At 34.9% G+C, this 20927-nt stretch overlaps 1 protein-coding gene across 1 annotated transcript in view; it reads right to left on the bottom strand.

Annotated features, from left to right (window-relative positions):
* The window catches only part of SEC63 (SEC63 homolog, protein translocation regulator), a 69569-nt gene extending 49970 nt beyond the window's left edge, over window positions 1-19599 (bottom strand). Inside the window, exon 1 of the mRNA XM_051997490.1 lies at window positions 19389-19599. Within this exon, the coding sequence (XP_051853450.1) occupies window positions 19389-19512 (124 nt within the window). The 5' untranslated portion in view covers window positions 19513-19599. The remainder of the gene's footprint in view (window positions 1-19388) is intronic.
* Between the last annotated feature and the right edge of the window lie 1328 nt (window positions 19600-20927).

The following is a 20927-nucleotide window of genomic DNA, read 5'->3' on the forward strand; positions in this document are numbered from 1 at the left end:
CAATGGACTGCGGATTGGTATAGTCGGGGGAAGGGAGGGGATAGAAATAGTGAACTCATATGTTGACTCAAGTTTGAATTCCAGCACTTACTTAGTAACCTTAATAGTTAAGTAAGAATAAGAATATTTGTACTATCCACTTTATAGAATCATTATGAAGTATTTATAAATTCTCTACTCATTCTGCACCAAGTTCAAGTCTTTTGAGTGGACTACCCATTACAATAATCTTCTATTTAGTTTTCATACCTCATCTCTCCCCACTCCAATTTATTCGCCACACAAAATTATTTTACTAAATACAGATCTGATCATGCCACAGGCATACATACTCTTCTTATTATTTCCCCTACCTCACACACAGATGCCCTCAATAAGCCCCAATACCTATTACCTCTAGGATGGATAAAATAGATAAAAATTCTTATTTCTGGCATTTTAATTCTTTAGTCTGGCCCCTTCTCAGCTTTCCAAATTACAAATTATTACCCTCTGAAGTCCATCTATACTGACTTACTTGTTGTTCTTCACATACAACACTCTATCCTTCCATCTCAGTGCCTTTGTCCTCAGCTGCCTCTTGTGCCTGGAATGCTTTCTCTTATCACTTTCAGCTTTTGGAATTCCATTTCCTTAAAAACTCAGTTTGAATGTGGATACTCTTTTTTTTGGAAGCCTTTCCTGATTTCAACTTCTAATGCACTTCCTACTAAAACTACCTCATTTGTATTCTTCATGTATATATTTTGTGCTTTATAAATGTATATCGTGGAATATATGGTCTTTGAAACCAGAAAACTGTTTCACTTTCATTTTTGTATTCCCACAAACTATCAGTCTGTGGTATGTAATTATTCTTAATAAATGCTTGTTGATTAATAAATTTTAAGTGCTATTATTACTTCAGGTGAACAGCAAATTTTCCTGATCCCCTCACTTTTTTCCATTCTATGTTTAAATACAATGTACTTCCTATTCCTGGGAAACTTTAGAATAACAAGTGGCATCCTGTCTTATATTATTATTCTATTGAACAATTTCATTTTGGTAAGAGAATCTAAATAAAACTCCAATTTTCAAATCTTAATTCCATGACATATTTTTAAAATAATATGGTCTATACAAGGAACATGTAAAAAACAGAAAAGGTTCCCTCTATCCTACTGTCAAATGTATACATTGCCATTAGTTCATACTTCAAGCACAGAACGATTAATGTTGAATAAAATTTAGGCTCTAACCCAAAGAAAATTAAATATTCCACCAAAAAAAAAAAAAAAAAAAACCCTGAGAATTCACAAACCAAATGAGTTATGATTGGTTTTTTTTTCTCATAATTATAACTTTTTATTGACAGAACCCATGCCTGGGTAATTTTTTACAACATTATCCCTTGCACTCACTTCTGTTTCGACTTTTCCTCTTCCTCCCTCCACCCCCTCCCCCAGATGGCAAGCAGTCCTATACATGTTAAATATGGCACAGCATATCCTAGATACAATATATGTGTGCAGAACCAAACAGTTCTCTTGTTACACAGGAAGAATTGGATTCAGAAAGTAAAAATAACCCGTATTTTTAATACGTAAAATTAGTAAAAAAAAAAAAAAAAAAAAAAAAAAATTAGTAAAAAAGGAAGAAAAACAAAAATGCAAACAGTACATTTATTTCCCAGTGTTCTTTCTTTGGGTGTAGCTGCTTCTGTCCATCATTGATCAATTGAAACTGAGTTAGATCTTCTCTTTGTCGAAGAAATCCACTTCCATCAGAACACATCCTCATACAGTATCATTGTTGACGTATATAATGATCTCCTGGTTCTGCTCATTTCACTTAGCATCAGTTCATGTAAGTGAGAGTTATGATTGTTAACTTCACGTCAACAATTCTGAGAACTAAAAGCCTGTAACAAAAATGAGGTTGTTGACCAAATATGCCAAAATCTAAAGGGTTCAGTATACCAAAAAAGTAGGTCTGACTTATTCATCAATACTATATGTATAGTCTATGTATCATATGATGTGGGCCATCAATACTATATGTATCATTACTAACTGGCCATGCTTTGTTTCCTTACCAAATCACTTTCAATTAACCCATGATTCATTTATAAACTATTGTTACCCAGAAAAAAATTTTTTTTTGCTTTCTTCAGTGAACATTTTCTTTCATCAAACACTCTGCAATACTGGCTGAACTTTCACTCATATACAGGATTTACTGGTTGTGGTAGGGGAGTCTGGATTAAACCCTTGCTCTGTCACTTCCAAACTCTTCTACCACATTCTCTCAGCACCTTCTCTTCCCTTGAAGTTCATGCTATCAAAATATATGACCTAATCTAGATCTTGATTACTGTTAAATTCTTTGCCAGAATATTCCCCTTCCTGTTTCAAATAGTTCAAAGCCTAAGTACAAGTCTTATCCCCTCTACTCTTCCCTGTTATCCAAGGAACTTCAGTATGTATAGTGATGTTCCCTAGAAATGTGCTAAAATTACCCAGTTACCCAATCTATTCAATCTAGTGATTTTCCTAAACAGGTCTGTGTCACTACCAATGCCTGCTATGAGCTCCAGTAGCTTCTTATTTCTTCCATAATCAAATATAAATTGCTACTTGGCAGTTAAACTCAAACAACATGGCCTCTTCCTACCTTTCTATTCTTCTTTACACTTGATTTCCCCTTCAGGTATTCTTATGATCCAATCTACTCTTTGTTCCTCATAGATGATATTCCATCTCCAAATCAGATAAATGTCAGATATAATATGTAAGGTCTGAATATATTGAATTTAGCAAGCTGGGTGAAAATACAGGTCTGAAGATAAGGAAAAATCGACACTAGATAAGCAGATTTGTAAGTCTTCTGATTAGAGGAACTATTTCAGATTCTAGGGATCCCATGAGAAAAGAGAATAAATGAAGGCAAAAGCAGATTTGGAAGGAATATCTGCAAAAGAGATGTGAAAGGAAGTTCAGAGATATAGAAAGACTTAAGGGTCTTGAAAGCGAAAGGTGGAAGGAATATTGTGAAGACAAGAGTGGTCAAGTCTATGAAATAGTGCGGGAAATCTGGTTCAAATCAAGGAGGATTATCATTAAATAAAAAAGTAGGAGGACACTGGTCATAAATGTAGTTGAAGATTTTCTTAATGATTATGAGATATGCTAATATTTTGTGGGTAGATAAGGAGTCAAAGAAAAGAAATTGAAAAGAGATGAGTAAAATGGGATTGAATGATTACTGGTGCAGCTATCTAAAAGGAAAGAGAGGAAAAGCACTTTGTAGAGACAACTTTTCTTCAGCATCAAGAAGAGAGAATTCACAATAACATAGAAATTTTGAAGGAGAGAGTAGTGGAAGCCCCTATAAGATTAGCTTCCAGTCTCAGTGAGAAGATAAAAGGATATAAGTCATCACCAGTTAAGAAAGAAAGTAGGGGAAATTAATGAAAAAAAGAAAAAGTGTTTAACAGTTGCTCTAGAAAATAATAAAAGGTCAATATTATTAAAACAAAAATCATTGATAATAAAAAGTAAGAATTTAGCATAGTTTATACACCACAATTACACCATAAGTTTCCAGTACGTGAAATCATCTCTATTTTGAAACTTTCTCCAGTAATCCAACAATAAAAGTGAAGAAATTTGATGGAATAATTGGGATAAACTAAATGCATAGACTTTGAAGGAAGAAAAGGAAAGAAATGGTTTGGAAGCAGAAATTAACATTATTATTCAATTTATGATGAAATCAATTAAATATTCTACTTTTCCCTTCAGTATTTTCTTCTGATCTTAGCACTTCGCTCACTTTAACAATCTTTCTATCTAAAATATGTCCTAAAGCAAAGCCACTGCAAGTAAATGAACTTTTTAGTACAAAATAAACGCCCCAGTACCAGATTTGTGAGACTATATGGGAGGGGATGGGGCGAATAGATTTCTTTTTGATATGGGAAAAAAATAAATCTTTACATACCAATATAATAGGAGCTAAAAACTTCTCATATAATAGTAAATTTTATATGGTATATTAAAAATTTTACTCCTTCTCTTTTCCCTTCAAAGATTTCAGGGGGGGGGGGGGATTTTTTCATTGAAAAAAATATTTATTAGTCTCCCATGGCAGAATGCTGAGGAAATAATTTTTTTAAAGGCAACACAACATAATAGGAAAAAAGCACAATCATGAAGTTATCTGCTACTGGGGAAGCTAGATGGCACAGTGGATAGAGCATCAGCCCTGAAGTCAGGAGGACCTGAGCTCAAAATTGGCCTCAGACACGTAATACTTTCTAGCTGTATGACCTGGGCAAGTCACTTAACCCCAAATGCCACAGCCAAAAAATAAAAAAGAAGAAGAAGAAGAAGAAAAAGAAAAAGTTATTTGATACTAACTAGTTTGGTACATTTTTTAAAAAATTAATTAACTTTTCTGGTCTCAATTTCTTTATCTGTAAAAGGAAAGGATTGGATTAAATCATTAAGTACTAAATACCTTTAAAATCATGTTAATTTAAATACAAAGATGAGCTACATGAGTTTCTCTAGAAATGCACTAGGAACTGGTCACTACATAAGAATAGGTCACTACATGGGAATAGTATCAGGGGATAGTATCCCCCCTCACAGGCATGGGAAATGGTCACTACAAGTATCCCAAAAACACAAGTTACTCCACTGTCTTTTTTTTTTTTTTTAGTAAAGAATAAAATACTTAATCTATAATAATCTATAATAGGTGTTCCCAGCCTTTTTCAGTACCCCTATCTTTTGGTTTCTAGTATACCTTCCCATACCCACATTTCAAAGTGAAAAGAAATAACTCCTGAAATTTACCATATATGTGCGATAAAAAATAGAACATTAATTTGTAATAAAAGTTTATTAAACACATAACATTTTCAGTAACAAAGTTGTTAAATGTTTATCAGAATATAGTCAAATAAATTAGTGAAGTCCTTGATTCTATTCCTTGTCAACCAATAGTGCTTTCTTGGTATATTTTTGCAAAGAAATGCCCATATATTATGTTCAGTCTCCACTTTATTGCTTTGGATCAACTGTTTAAGGACTGGGAATCCTGACTTGAAGAAATTGTTTGTTTTCCCATGTTTAAACAGTTTGTTTATGCTGATTGCTCTTTTTTTTTTTTAATAGCTTTTTGACAGAACTTATGCATGGGTAATTTTTCAACATTGTCCTTTGCAATCATTTCTGTTCCAACTTTTCCCTTCCTTCCCTCCACCCCTTCCCCTAGATGGCAAGTAGTCTCATACATGTTAAACATGTTAAAGTATATTTTAAATACAATACATGTATACATATTTATATAGTTCTCTTGTTGCACAAGAAAAATTGGATTTAGAAAGGTAAAAATAACCTGGGAAGAAAAACAAAAATGCAGGCAGTCCTCATTCATTTCCCAGTGTTTTTTCTCTACATGTAGCTGATTCTGTTCATCACTGGTTGATTGGAAGTGAATTGCATTTCCTCATTGCCAAAGATATCCACTTCCATCAGAATTGATCCTCATATAGTATTGTTATTGGTGTATGATGATTTCCTGGTTCTGTTCATTTCACTTAGCATCAGTCCATGTAAGTCTCCCCAGGCCTCTCTGTATTCATCCTTCTGGTCGTTTCTTACAGAACAATAATATTCCATAACATTCATATAAACACTAATTTACCCAGCCATTCTCCAAATGATGGGCATCCATTCATTTTCCAAGCTTCTAGCCACTACAAACAGGGCTGCCACAAACAGTTTTGCACATACAGGTCCCTTTCCCTTCTTTAATATCTCTTTGGAATATAAGCCCAGTAACAGTTCTGGATCAAAGGGTATGCACAGTTTGATAACTTTTTGAGCATAGTTCCAAATTGCTCTCCAGGATGGTTGGATCCATTCACAACTCCACCAACAATGCATCAGAGCCCCAGTTTTCCTGCATCCCCTCCAACATTCACCATTACCTTTTCCTGTCATTTTAGCCAATCTGACAGGTGTGTGGTGGTATCTCAGAGTTGTCTTAATTTGCATTTCTCTGATCAATAGTGATTTGGAACACCCTTTCATATGAGTAGAAATAGTATCAATTTCATCATCAGAAAATTGTCTGTTCATGTCCTTTGACCATTTAGCAATTGGAGAATGGCTTGATTTCTTATCAATTAGAGCCAATTCTCTATATGTTTTGGAAATGAAGCCTTTATCAGAACCTTTAATTGTAAAAATGTTTTCCCAATTTATTGCTTCCCTTCTAATCTTGTCAGAATTAGTTTTGTTTGTACAAAAGCTTTTTAATTTGATATAATCAAAATTTTCTATTTTGTGATAAATAATGACCTCTAATTCTTCTTTGATCACAAATTCTTTCCTCCTCTACAAATTTGAGAGGTAAACTATCCTATGTTCTTCTAATTCACTTATAATCTCGTTCTTTATGTCTAAATCATGAACCCATTTTGATCTTATCTTGATGTATGGTGTTAAGTGTGGGTCCATGACTAGTTTTGAAGAAGTTGTTTTAAACAGAATTAAAACCTTGTGAGGACATTTAATAAAGATATGATATGCTTCTCCAAGGGTGGATCAAAATTTGTGTAACTTCAGTAACAGGGAATTAATTAATTCACCTTTCATTAGGACATTTTGTTGACTTTTTCCAATTCAACAAGAAAAGGATTTCATATTCCAAATAATATCTATAATTCTTTGTAGAGGACATAGTGAAACCTAACCCTGGACCCTAAACTAACTTATGAAAATTGCTAACATAAATGTTTTCTAAAATCACAAACATAACTATATTTAGATTTGTTGGGCCCACAGAAGGAATACTTGCCTTTAAGCTATTCCTTGAACCCAGGCAGCCAAGTTCCTGTTTTGACTAACTGTTTTTAACAGACCCTGAAGCTAAGCTGTTGTCTGGGGGAAAAAAACAAAACTGTTTTTTTGTAGCCTTAGTATTGCTAACATGGGTTAGGACCAAAATTTTGGTATAAAAGCTTTCTTCCTCTGACCCTAACTGTTATTACCCACTCTATTTGGCCTGCCTGCTTTGGCGAAAAAAAGCTTTGACTTAATGAGAATCCTATGCGAATGTTCTCATTCCAACTCCAAACTACTTTCCTCAGCACTTTTAACAAACTTCTCATATCACCTTCAAGTAACACAAAGTTGGAAATCTTAATAATTATAATACTTCCAAGATATGAAATCAGTGCTCCCATTACACTTAATTCTCTGAACTATTACTTATTTTTCCCCCAATTTTCTTTTTAATATTATGACAACTGTCTTTTGATTGTGATGACCTACCAAAATAAGAATAGTGAACAGATAGCTATAAGCTAGTGTCATTATCTTAGAATGGAACTAAAAAAGTATTCTACTATTCAATTGAGCTCAGATTTATAGCAATAAATACTTCTGAGTTACCTTAAGGAAACTTACAATCTGCCTGGATAGAACACTTGTGACCACAAATGAAAATTCTCTCATACTTATTTCTCCCTCCTTCTCTCCTTCCCACCCTCTCTCTCTTCCCATTTCCCCTATCTATTACTATTTTTCCTATCCTTTCTATCTACGACACTGTTCATCTAACTTGTTGGCTAATCATTATAAACTCGTTCTGTTCCAGGCCTTTAGAACCCTTTGAACAAACTGAAGAATATGTACACTAGGTCCTAAATATACAGAAATGAAAAAATGACCCAATCCCTTACTTCTTGGATAAATGGCAGAATGGATAAAATATATACCTAAATACAATAAAAAGTAGATAAAATATGACCCACACAACTAATGATCCAAGATAATTTGAGAAAAATAGAAAATACATTTAGCTAGAAGGTCTATGGTTTCATAACACAAATCTTAAATGAGTCTTTAGAAAGAGGCTTTTTTAATACAGTTTCAGATAGTATATGCTAAGCATAGGAGATAGCCTTCATCAAATCTATGAAGGTAGGATATATAGAATAAAACTAGGAAACAACAAGTAGTAGTCTGAAATAAGGCTAAAATGATTTCCAAGTAGTTATGTCATTAAGTTTGGGCCCTTTCCCATGATCTTCTTAGAGCTTAACTTAAACAGTAATATCTTAAATCAGCAACAAATCTTCAGTTCAAGGACAAAGCTCTTGAAGATACAACTTATATACAGTAGGCAGGCAATTACAGGTGTGATTGTAATTGGATCTAACTTAGAAATCTGTCAGTTCTAGATACCTCTATCTAGTTTATTTCTAAATAGGTCAGTTTTCTAGCTTTATCCTGTTTAAGAATGTTTAAAGGACTTTAAGGGAAAGATCAGATCTGGGAGGATAACAAATATTAACAATTAAAATACAAATACTGTTTTCATTTCCTTAACTAAAATTATTTCCCAAAATGTTTTATATAACTTTCATAAAATTAAACTTTTGTGCACACACAAAACCATCAGCATAGTATATATAATAGAAAGAATGTTGGACTATGACAACTGCGTGTCAAGGTTTGGCTATATCACATGCAATAAATGCTAACTGGCATATCTTTGCACAGGTCACATTCTACCTAAACCAAGAGTATTTTCAACTATATAGTTACTTTTTAGTGGGGGAGGAGAAATATTTGGACTAGATCAAAAGTTCTTAACCTGGAGTCTTGAGAGTATGTGTGTGTAAATGTATTTCAATATAAATGGTTTCCTTTGTAAGTTACATATTTTATTTTTTTTTATTCAGAAACACTATTTTGAGAAAGGGTCACATTAGCTCTACCAAACTTAAAAAGAAGTCCATAATACAAAAAAAGGTTAAACATCCCTGAATCATTCAGGTCCACTGTAGCTCTAACATCGTGAGATTCATATGTAATATTTCAGAACTTTAAAATACCTGAAAATTTTCCCAAATAGATATAATCCAACAAGCTATAAGTTGATACCTGAATTGTCAGGTCATTTTCTTTATATTTAAAAGGACTTTTAGAAAGCAACTAAATCAAATGCCTTAATTTTATAAATGAATAAACTGAAGACTACAGACTATGATTTACCTATTATAACACAGCTTGTAAAAGAATATCCAGGAATACAATTTAAATCTCCTTACTCTATTCAATATTCTTTCCACTATAATACACTTTTAATCAGCATTTTTAAAATGTCAGGTTTAAAATTTAAAAATTTTATTTTAAAAATTTTACTTCAGGTATTAATGAAAGCAAGTTTCTTAAATATTATATCCATTTTATTGCACTAGAAAGGATACAGATTGAACTTGGTTAGAAGAAGCCTTGGGATCAAATCCTAAGCTGTAAGCAAGTAACACTACTACTTTAAGTCTCAGTTTCCTCATTTGCAAAATGGGCATAATATCTGAGGTACCATCTATCACAAAGTTGTTGTGAGAAGCAAATGAAACATCACTTTCTAATCACAAAACAATCTGATTCAATAAGTGTGCATTAAAGACCTGCCACAGGCAAAGGCTTGTAATAAGCGTTAGAAATACAAAGATTTTTTAAAAAGGCAAGTCAAGCCCTGCCCCAACAGTAGCTCATACTATCCTGTTGGGAGTAGTATGCAAATTCCTTCACTATTTAAGTATGAATTCACTATTATGCCAACGAATGGCATACAATACTATTTTTTGTAATATTATGACAACACTAAGCAGATTTCTTGATCTGTTCAGAATAATGATGTTGCCATAGTTCTCCTAACCAATTAGCCAAATCACTATACAAACTACATCTGACTTTCAAGCCTGAATTGTTTGTTCATGCACATAGGTATCCCACTGTTCCAACCCAGAAACTAAAAATCAAGTGTATGAAAAATATTTATTCAGTCAGTCTTTACTAGCACAGCATAATGCTCTCCATGATACAAAATATACACTCCATCCACAGTGGCATAGAAACTAAAGGCAAATTCTAAATTAATTATGCATTAAAAGCTCTGCCATTCATAAAACAAAAGTTTTTTTTTTTTCTCTTTTGGATCCAGACATGTAGTTAAATCAGTATAGGGAACTGAGAATCACCTGGGGCATCGAGAAAATATGTGATTTGCCCATGATCACACAGCCAGAATGTATCATAGGCAGGATCTGAACCTAGAGCTACTAATTCCAAGATTAACTCTCAATCTGCTACACCATGCTGCCTCTCAGTGAAGTTGGAATTGTTGTATTCTAAATTTACCTAAATTAGTTTAATTTTAAAATAGCTATTATAATTGATTCCTTTAACTTAGTTATTACACCTCTCAGAACAAAGGATCCGATAAAAAAAACTATTTGCAAAGGATACTTTCAAAGCCATAAAGATAATAAATATTTTTACATTTAAGTATTATTCACAGTTTTAAATAAGAAAAATCCTAAATGGAAAATGCCTTGTCCAAGAGCATAAGAAAATTCAATGGCATATTCCCTATTTTCTGTGTAGTAGTATTTAGGTTTAATACATCACTGCATTTCTTTCAAAGGTTTAAAAATCTAACAGAACAAAAACTATAATTTTGTCACCTCAAAACAAATCAAGATGGCATGGTATAGTAGAAAAAACAGTTCAGATCGTGACTGATATTTACTACTATGTGACTTTATTAATAAACACATCACATACTTTCTCGGTGCCTTAGTTTTCTTATGTGTAAAATGCAATTGCTGGACTGTTGCTGTTCAGTAGTTGCAGTAGTATCTGACTCTTCATGATCTCATTTAGGATCATAACAAAGACACTAGATGGTTTATCATTTCCTTCTGCAGGTTATTTTACAGATGAGGACACTGAGGCACATAGGGATAAGTGATTTGCCCAAGGTCACACAACCAAAAATTGTATGAGGCCAGATTTGAACTCAGGGAGATGACTCCTCCTGAATGTTAGCTTGGCACTCTATTTCAGGATGCCACTTAAGTGCATTTAATGGATGAACTAGATAACCTCTAACATTCCTTCTATCTCTAAACTGTATTTTTTAATATGTTACAATTATAAGGACTAGATTTTCCAGTATGGGTATCTACACTTATCATAAAACCACAGGAATAAATATGTGCATGCATGCATGCATAGGGCCTGATTGGATATTGTGGGAGTCACCTCATAATTAGGCTTCATTATGAGGTAACTATCATCTTTTGTTTTTAATAAGAAAACAAATTTAATGATATTAAAGTGAAGCAATTTGATGAGGATGAGACAAAAATAATTAACTCCTCTTCATAAAAGGTCAAGTGAAATTAAAGATTATAGGCAAAGTATATTGTAGATAAACTGACTGTGCTGAATTCATTATATAAATCCTATAGAATACAGGCAATGACTCCGAAGAACTGCAAACACCTGTACTGTAGGGCCCAGTACATTCAGGCAGATATTAGAAAAACAAAGAGAAATTATTGGAATTATTTGGGGAAGGAAAAAAGGGAAATAAGGTAAAGAAGTACCAAGAGAATACAGAAAAAGGAAGCTCCTTATCTCATCAAATCATGACCTACTCCTCCACCTCGCCAACCTCCTCACTCCAGAATGTCAAAACTATCAGTAAAACATGATTACACTATACCCAATCTTTTGTCTTCTCTCCTTTGGGAAATTCCAATCTTTGATCAAATAAGAAGTGGCCTTCTTCAATAAACCAAAACGGGTGGGGGAAGGAGGGAAATTTCACTAAGGGGAAAAGAACAAAGAGGATAAAAATCATAGAAAAAAGTTAAGGCATATTAGCAGAAAAAGTAACGGAGTGGGAAAAAATGTGAGCAGAAAATGTTTGGGATATGTTTTTCTAGTAGATGTAATCTACACTGCTACAAGAAAAAAAGATATACAAACCTATCTCTCAATGAGCTCAAGACTTTCTATTTATTATAGAACCTAAAATACAAGAAAATATCAAAGTTACTTGAATTGTCAAAAATGGGTCAGGGAAAAGAAAAAGCATTTTGCAAAAAGAAAAACTGGGGCTTTGGAATCCAAAATCCTTACCAAGAAAATAATGCTGTGCTGGGAGAATGGAGAAATAGTCTGAAAGTTTAAAAAAAATTTTTTTTATTCCTGCACCCAAAGCAATATAGGAAAGAAATTTTTAACAGTATAAACTGGGTCATTTTGCTACCAGCAATACATTTCAATAAAGAATGCAATTAGAGTTAGTGAAATGGTGTAACATTATTCCTGAAATCTGGTATACAGAAAATAGTCTTATTCTCAACATGAAACAAATGTAAGTTTAAAAAAGAAAAACCACTTTTCCATCCCTAGATTAAAAAAAAAATAGAATGATTAAACTGAAAACCACAAATAACTAAAATAAAGTAAAACATCTTTGCAATCTGAGCTCAAACAGGTATATATTATCTTTTCAAAAAAAGTTTGTCTTTTTACTTTAAAAAAATTATTCTGACTTTTGCCAGATCTTGTGTGTCTACTACACAAATCAGCATATTAATTAATGTAAGTATAACACAAATACTTCTGTGAACTTGGAATAGCATTTAATTTTGAAAGAATTAATGAAGGTTTTGTTTTCATTAAATATACAACATCTGAAATAATTTTGTTAGTAATTTAAAATCTTTCACTTAGAGTTAAAGCAATATATAGTGGAAGGAACATTCATTATGAGATCTAAATTCCAATCAATTTTTGTCACTTATCAACTTGCAACACTAGGCAAATAATTCAGCTTTCAATGTCAGTTTCAACTTTCAATGCTTTCAATTCAACTTTCAATGTTGCAAAATGGGAATACTTTTATTACTTCCTTTGTTGAGAATCAAATGTGAAAACAATGAATTCTTTGTTAAATATAGAGCTATTTAAAAATCAAACCACTAATCTTTAAGGTTTCTTCCAACTCTAAAATAAACCCAACAAGTATTTATTAAGCACCTTCTGTGTGCTAAGTGTGTTAAATACAGGGAATACAAACACAAAGTGAAACACTCCTTGCTTTTGAGGAGCTTACATTCTATGGGCATATATGCAAAATAGATATGACTAAGTGAATTGGGAGGAAAGGCACTGGCAGCTATGCAATGAGGACAGGATTCATAAAGAAGATATCATTTGAATAAGCCTTGAAAGAAAGCAGGGATTCTGAGAGCCAAAGGTGAGGAGTTAGTACATTCCAAGTATGGAAGAAAGCCTCTGCAAAAGGCAAACAGACTGGAGATGAAATATCATGTATAAAAAAAAACAGAGAAGCCAGTTTGTCTGGATCATACTATGCATGAAGGGGACTAAGTTATCAGACAGCTGAAAAAAGTAGGACAGTTTGTGAAATGTTTTTAATTTGATTCTAGAGGTAATAAGGAACTACTGAAATGTATTAAGTAGAATAGTAACATGGTCAGACTTGAAATTAGAGGCTGCTATAATAGCACAGGTGAGAAAATAGGAGGACCAGACGTAGGATAGTGGCTATGATAGGAAAAAAAGAATATCCAAAAGATTTTATATATACAGAAACACGATTTGGCAACTGAGGTGGACGTGGGGTGAATTATAAGGAAAACATTAAGTATGACACAAGGTTTGCTCAGCAGATGGTGATCCCCTCAATAGGAACAGGAAAGTTCAGAAGAAGAGTAAGTTTAAAAGGAAATGTAGTAAGTAAGCATTGTTCTGGATATGATGAATTGAAGATTTCTGTTGGGCATTCAGGTGAAATGTTCAATGGGCATATGGTGAGATTGATGTACAAAAGAGATAAGGTCTGAAAATATAGATCTAAGAATCACTGGCATAGAGATCATCATTAAATTCAAAGAACTGATGAGGTCATTTAAAAAAAAAAAAAAAAAAAGACCACAGAGAGAAAAGGCACTCTAAAATGTGTGCTAGAAAAATCACCAGACATGATGTCAGAAGACTGGCTCTACCACTTACTACACTTTACACAAGTCCCTTGACCTTTACACAGAAGCACAGGATCAAAATTGGAAGAGATTTAAAGAGTCACCTGAGAACAACCCACAGGTAAATAAGAAGAAAGAAGGAATCTCTTCTACAAGAACTGGCAATCAAGCTTCTTCTTCAAAAATCTATAGGGAATGAAATCTATTCAACTTTTAAAAATTGTAGTTGTGGGCAAGTTTTTTTTTCTTTACAACAAGATGAAATACGCCTCTCAACCACTTTGATCCAATGCTCCTAGAACAGCCCTTTGGGCAGAGCAAAACAATATAAGTCCTTCCACATGAAAGGCCTCTGAAAGAGAAGACAGCTAGCATATATCTTCACTGAGACTCCCATTCTCCAAATTAAACACTCAATTTTAGCATAGTGCAGTTTTAAGAGCCAACATCCTGGAGCATCCTCTTTAAGGAGCCTTATAACTCCTGTCAATGTCCTTCGAGACTCAAAGCACCTCAAAATGAACTAAGTACTCTTTAAATTTGTAGTCTGACCAAGTATCATACACTATTGTCTCCCTTATGCTTCTATTCCAGACACCTAAGATTGCTTTTGCTTTCTGCCTGTTATGATACATTGTTTCAATCTTAGCTCTATTGCTTACTTTCTTCAGTGACCTTGGACAAAACAACGATCTTGGATCACAATCTATTCATTAGCAAAATGAAGGTCTTCTAACTAAGTAACTTCTAGGATTCCTTCTAGCTCTAACACAATGACCCACCTAGGGAACTACCTATTAAAGGTTTCAGTTTGCACTAGACGATTTCTAGAGTCCTTTCTAGGGCTATAGTCACAAAATGTGCTTATAAAGCAATCTTGCTATTTGGCTACTTTTTATGACATGTAAAACTTCACAAACAAGTTTACTAATGAGAGAAAAATTAAACATACACCTCCTTCAATAAGGTATTATTATAGTCCATTCTTAATCAGAAATAGCAAAACCCACAGCAAAGATAAGACTAAGACTTCATTATAGCCAATAGCTTGCTTCAACTCTCCCTTCCAACAATCTGTTATGGTGACTTTCATCTTCTTTTCCCTCTCTGATCCATACCCTGGTAATATAATAATAATCCACATTTATAGAGCATTTTACAGTTTAAAGGTGCTTTCCTCACAGCAACCCTGTGAGGTAGGTAATGCAAGAACTAAAATTGAAAACCAAGAGAAGTTAAGTGACTCGTCCAAAGTCATACAGCAAGTTAGGGAAGGAACTAAGATTTGTAATCAGAGCTTCTAATTCCTCTCTCTATAAATTGACACATGTGCTGTGCACAAAATCCAAAAGATAGGAAAAGGGTATAGATCATCAAAACTATAACAGTATCAAGAACAGATTTTAAGTTAATCAGACTCTCACACTCAAATTCCAAGGTCAAAACAAGTGCTCATCCACATTGCTGAGATGGTGAAGAAAGAAATTAAACTGTGAAGTCAATTATGTTATCAATTTTGATGAAAAGAAACTATAATTGAATTTTATTTAGAACAGATGCCTACCTAACTAGAAGAAAGTAGAAGAAACTAGTAGAAATAACTACCTAAGTAGAAGAAAGTCATTTTCCACAGAGCCTTATAACTCTGAAAGAGGTAAAGTGTATTTTATTTGTATTCCAAATATCTGCAATCCTTAACCTAGGAGAGGAATTAAAAAAAAAAAAAAAAAAAAAAAAAAAGGCTTTGACATCTTGGACAAGTAGGTGGCACAGTGGATAGAGCACCAGCTCTGAAGTCAGGAGGACCTGAGTTCAAACTGGTCTCAGACACTTAACACTTCCTATCTGTGTGATCCTGGGCTAGTCACTTAACCCCAATTGCCTCAGCAAAAAAAACAAAACAAAAAAAACAAAACAAAAAACTATACTCAGTTATTTTACATTTTACTCTAGGCAAATAAATCTAAAAGTAAAGAGTATTTGGTAAGCTATGCCCTCTCAACTGTAAGAGTTGGAATGCAAGTATGATGATCAAATTTGCACAACATAATATTAAAATACAATCTTGTTTTAAAAGTAATAGACAGGATAAAATTTAACACATTCCTGAACATAGTGTTAAATTACATAACTAACATCTATAAAAAGCCAAAGCATAAAAATTTGGAGAATGTCAGAAATATTAGGTGATGCAGAGTTAAGATGACATTAAAAGTTTTAAATGAAATCTCAATTTTAAGTGATCATGATACATTGTATTTAATCTCAAATTAAATTCAATTTTGAAAAGAATATATGAAAACTTCTAAGAACATCAGAGCAGTCTCTCTTACTTATAGCCTTACTAAAGGAAAATTTTAACCTACTAAATTGTCCCTGCACTTTACTAAAGATATCTTTAATCTCAAAAATTAACAAACTTGTTAAGGTTATCCTTCCTTCTGAAAGAATGTGGTGAACTTTTTGCTCTTCATATTATTACATAAATCAAATTACTTTTTTACATTTCATGTCTGATGAAGCCTCCAGTCATTTTTCTGAACAAATATGCAAATAATTCTGAGAAAGAAAGAGAAAATAAGACCTTTCTTTCACCACAAAAGTGTATCCATTACAGTTACATTTAGCACACTAGATTTTTTTTTTTTTTAAACTGTAAGAGAAAGGGTGTTGTTTATTATGGATCACCATTGGCAGTCTGATGAAATCTATGAGACCTTTCTCAGAATGATGTTAAATGAATAAAATATATAGTATTACAAAAAAAAAGCCAATTATATAAAAATGCAGTTATCAAAACATTTCTTTTAAAGCAGTCAAACTTCAGGTTAAAATTTTGTGTGATAGAAGGATTACAATAGCTTGTTAGAGTCTAAGTAACATAAATGATCATACCAGACCTGCCTGTGATAAGCCATTAAGCTTCTCCAAGCTTCAGCTATCCCAATCTGTCAACTGAGAATGGTACTTATTGTAGTCCAGAGACTTATGATTTCAAAATATCAAAGTGATAGGACATTTTTTTTTTAAAGACATCCTTGAGAAGAAGTATATATGGGCTCCACTAAAACAACAAAGAAATCTTTTTGAAGATTATTATAATCACTATTAAGGCTATAACTGCCTATAAAACTGATTTTTTGATACAGATGATGGTCATGGAAAAACAGAAAAACATTTCCAGCTGAAACCTTTTAAAATGCATTTCAGTTAACTTTTCTTATAAGCTATTTTCTTTTTTTCAGACTTTATTCAGTTCTAAAAATTAAAAGTTTAGTCAAAGGCTGCATTTAATTTATAGATGGCAATTTCATGTGAAATTTGAGTACCATATGCTTCAAGATATCACAATGCTCCAACTTTAAAGTAATATTAATTCAAAGCTTATCTTCTAAGTTCAGAGACGCATCTTTTTCTTACCAGCCTTTTATTACAGAGGCAATCTAAGTTATGTTAAAGTTATTTTTAAAAATACAAGTGCTATTTACTATTATAATAAAACTTGAATTTGTATTTCTTCATTTTCACTATAATGAAACAGACGTAAGCACAAAGTATGTATCCAGGCAAAGGTCATATTCCGACTAAGACACTCTCACAAGTGGAAAATGAGAGCAAGGAATATTGATTGCGAAGTTAGAGACTGCCCAATCTCCACCAACCAAAAGTCCCAGCTCTTTCCAATATCACTTTGCCCATTTTGCAGAGTTGATCAAGTGTGGAGATACTTGATATGGATAAATGGAAGTCAAACTTTGTTTTCAAAATTAAAAACTACTATATAAATGTTTCAGACAAATATCAAGTTTCTGAATATTAAAGAAACCACAAAAATCTAAATGCTGACTGATTACTGATCTCTGAAATCAGTGCATGATGCTAACCAGAACAGATAAGGATGGTCACAATTTTTTAAAAAAAACAATATATTCAAAAATAAATACATCTTTTAAAATAAATACATTTTTTATAAAAGTAAGCACCCACAAATACAATGCTTTCATTGCAATGGGCTTAAGCTTATGGATAGTATACAATTAAAATTCAATCCCAAGAACACAGGTTTGAATGCACAGAATATAAAAAAGCAAAATAATCCCAAATCTATTTTTCTTACGCTAACTACTGCATCTGAAAACCATTAAGTCTAATAACTCTAGGCAAATCTTTGCATTTAATGGACACATATCTAATCTTATTACAATTAATGAACACAAAGATGAACACAATTTGGTTCCATTACATCAAGCAAAATTCTATGGTTCAAACCAGACTGTTAAACCCAGAGAAATTCTGAACTGAATTACATACAGCTCTACTGTCATCAACTTTCCCAAAGTAAATGTGTACCACCTAGACAACATTTTACTTTTCCAACACTCACTGACCCTAGAGTACTGTAGCTTAAACAAGTTAATATGGTTACTGGTTAAAAAGGAACTTTTCCTCAATATCTTTAACACACAAAATCCTCTAGTCACTAATGTTTTCTGCGACCTATGCCATAAACAATCCATTGGGTCATGATATTGTTTATTTAACAGCCTCTGAAGGATTACTTCACTTGCCATCTGTTTTGGTATACCTAACAAATGAAATTCAACCATTATCCCCAAATTTTTCTAAATCACCCAGCTGAGACAGTCTAAACCATGTCATCTACCTTGAAAGACTTAGGCTTAACAGACTAGCTCCCTCAAAACCACTAATAAGGTCATTATTTAAAAGGGACTTAACTCCTTCATGCTTTCACTTTTTCCATATAAACAGGAAAGCCTTGGTCTTGGAAAGAGAATAATGGCATAATTTCCAACTCCAACTGCTCGCAGGCATATAAGATACAGGCATGAAATTGGAAAAAATCCATTTTGAAGTGGGGGGGAGGGGGGAGTTTAGAGAAAGAGAAGCCAGCAGTTAGAGCAGTAAACATGTCATCCAGCCCAGACGGTTCACAAAACATCTGGAACAGCTGCACCAGATATATTTGGGGGGCGTGGGTTGAAGGATGGTATGGAAGAGGTTTGGGGAGTGATGAAAGCTGTGATTATGCATTTGGTTTCCGTCCTTACTTTTTTACTCTTTCCTTACCTTTTTAATTTACATTCCACTCCCTTCCAAATCCAAACCCCACTAATAAGCCACCGAAAAGTACAGAGGAAAAACAAGAGAATGGGGAGGGAGGAAGAACAAAGACAAAGCTCCATGAGTGCCCGGAACAATAAGGGAAGAAAGCGAAATTCCTGTGGAAAGACAATGGTAAAGGGATTGGGGGGAAGGGAATACCCAGAAGAAAACACGCCCGAGGAGCAGAGTCAGAGGCCTGGGGCCCGGCCGGGCTGGGTCAGGCCTGACCGGCCACAGTGGGTGGGTAGGTAGGCGAAAGAGTGTCACAGGCCCAGAAGGGGGGGAAAGGGGACGGGCTGGACCGACGTGCGGTAACGCCAGGACCCAGGTACAGCAATAGTGGGGCCCGTCCCGGGGTCAGGCCAAGCCTGGCCGGGGCAGGACTCACCGGCATTCTGATCCCGGGGCCAGAGATAGTAAGTGGCCGGGATCACGATGAGCCCGACGAAGGAGGTGAGGAAGTAGAAGAAGGTGTTCCCGCTGTCATCGTACTGGAACTGCTGCCCGGCCATGGCGACCCCCTCCTCCTCCTCCTCCTCTTTCTCCTCCCCTTTCTCGCCACCACGACCCTGCTGCGCGGTCGCGGCCCCGGCGCCGGTCCCGGTCCCAGCCCCCCAGGCTTCGTGTGGCGCAGCTAGGGCTGCTCCTCCGCCGCCGCCGCCGCCGCCGCCGCCGCCCCCCACGCTACACTCACGGACACGCCGCCGCCGCTTAAGCCAGTTCTCGCGAGAGGATACTTTGCTCCCTCCCCCCTCTTTTCCCTCCCCCCCATCCCCCACTTCCTCCACCTCTCATCGGCACACACTAGCTAAGGAGACGTGGCGTGCGCAGCCGGGCGCTCGGGTCCGGGATGGGACTTCACGAGACCCCGCCCAACACACGCGACGCCCCGCCTACCTCTAAGCACCTCCCCTTTCTCAAACCCCGCCCCCTTTGTTATAGCCCCTCCTTCCCCGCTCCGGCGGCGCGAGCTTCTGGGAGAATGGCGGAAGCAGCTTTGGACGTTGGGAACTTGTCCCTGGACGTTTGCCCTAAGGGATTCTCCGGACACTTGTCTGCCTTGGCAAGCCGGTCGCCCCTGCCTCAGGTGCCTTGCCTCTTCCATCCCGGTAGATCCAAGCAAAAAAACTGTGTAGCGGGTTCTGGACTTTCCTCAATTTCTGCTTCCTTATCCATAAAATGAAGGGCATAGTTCTGGGAAAGTGACAGGAGAATTATCAGGGAAAACTAAGCGAGGCCGGCATAAAAACTTTTTTTCTTAAAGAGCTCCCATAAAACACGTTTAAAACTTTAAAAATGCATTTTCCACAACTATTCCATGACTAAATTTACATTGTCTTGGAGTTCAAATCCAACATCAAGTACTTCTTTGCTGGGTGACCGAGCAAAATTATTTCATCTCTACCTCAGTTTCCTCATCTGCAAAATGGGGGTAATGATGTCACTTACGTCTGAAGGTTAAGAGGATCTAATGACATGATGATTGTAAAGCTCTTAGCAAAGTTCCTGGCATCTAGTAAGCACTATATAAATAAAAACTATTACTTGTTTTATTACTGGCAGTTGGTGGCACAGTGGATAAAGTGTTAGATCTGGATTCAAATCCAGCCTCAAACACTGACTTGCTGTGGACTTTGGACAAATCACTTAACCCTATTTGATACAATTTTCTCTTCTGTAAAATGAACTGGAGAAAGAAATGGCAAATCATTCCACTATCTTTGCCAAGAAAACCCCAAATGGGATGGTGAAAAGTTGGATATGATTGAATATATTATTATTACCTTGCAGAGTTGCTGTGAGTATTAAATGAGATGACAAATTCTGACCTTGATGTTTACTAATTGTAGAATTCAGAGCAAGTTACTCTGTCATTCTCATACACATTTACTACCTACTTCACAAAGTTGTGAAAAACCTGCATTCT

Source organism: Antechinus flavipes, chromosome 4 (assembly GCF_016432865.1).
Source record: "Antechinus flavipes isolate AdamAnt ecotype Samford, QLD, Australia chromosome 4, AdamAnt_v2, whole genome shotgun sequence".
In the NCBI taxonomy this organism is placed as follows: domain Eukaryota; kingdom Metazoa; phylum Chordata; class Mammalia; order Dasyuromorphia; family Dasyuridae; genus Antechinus; species Antechinus flavipes.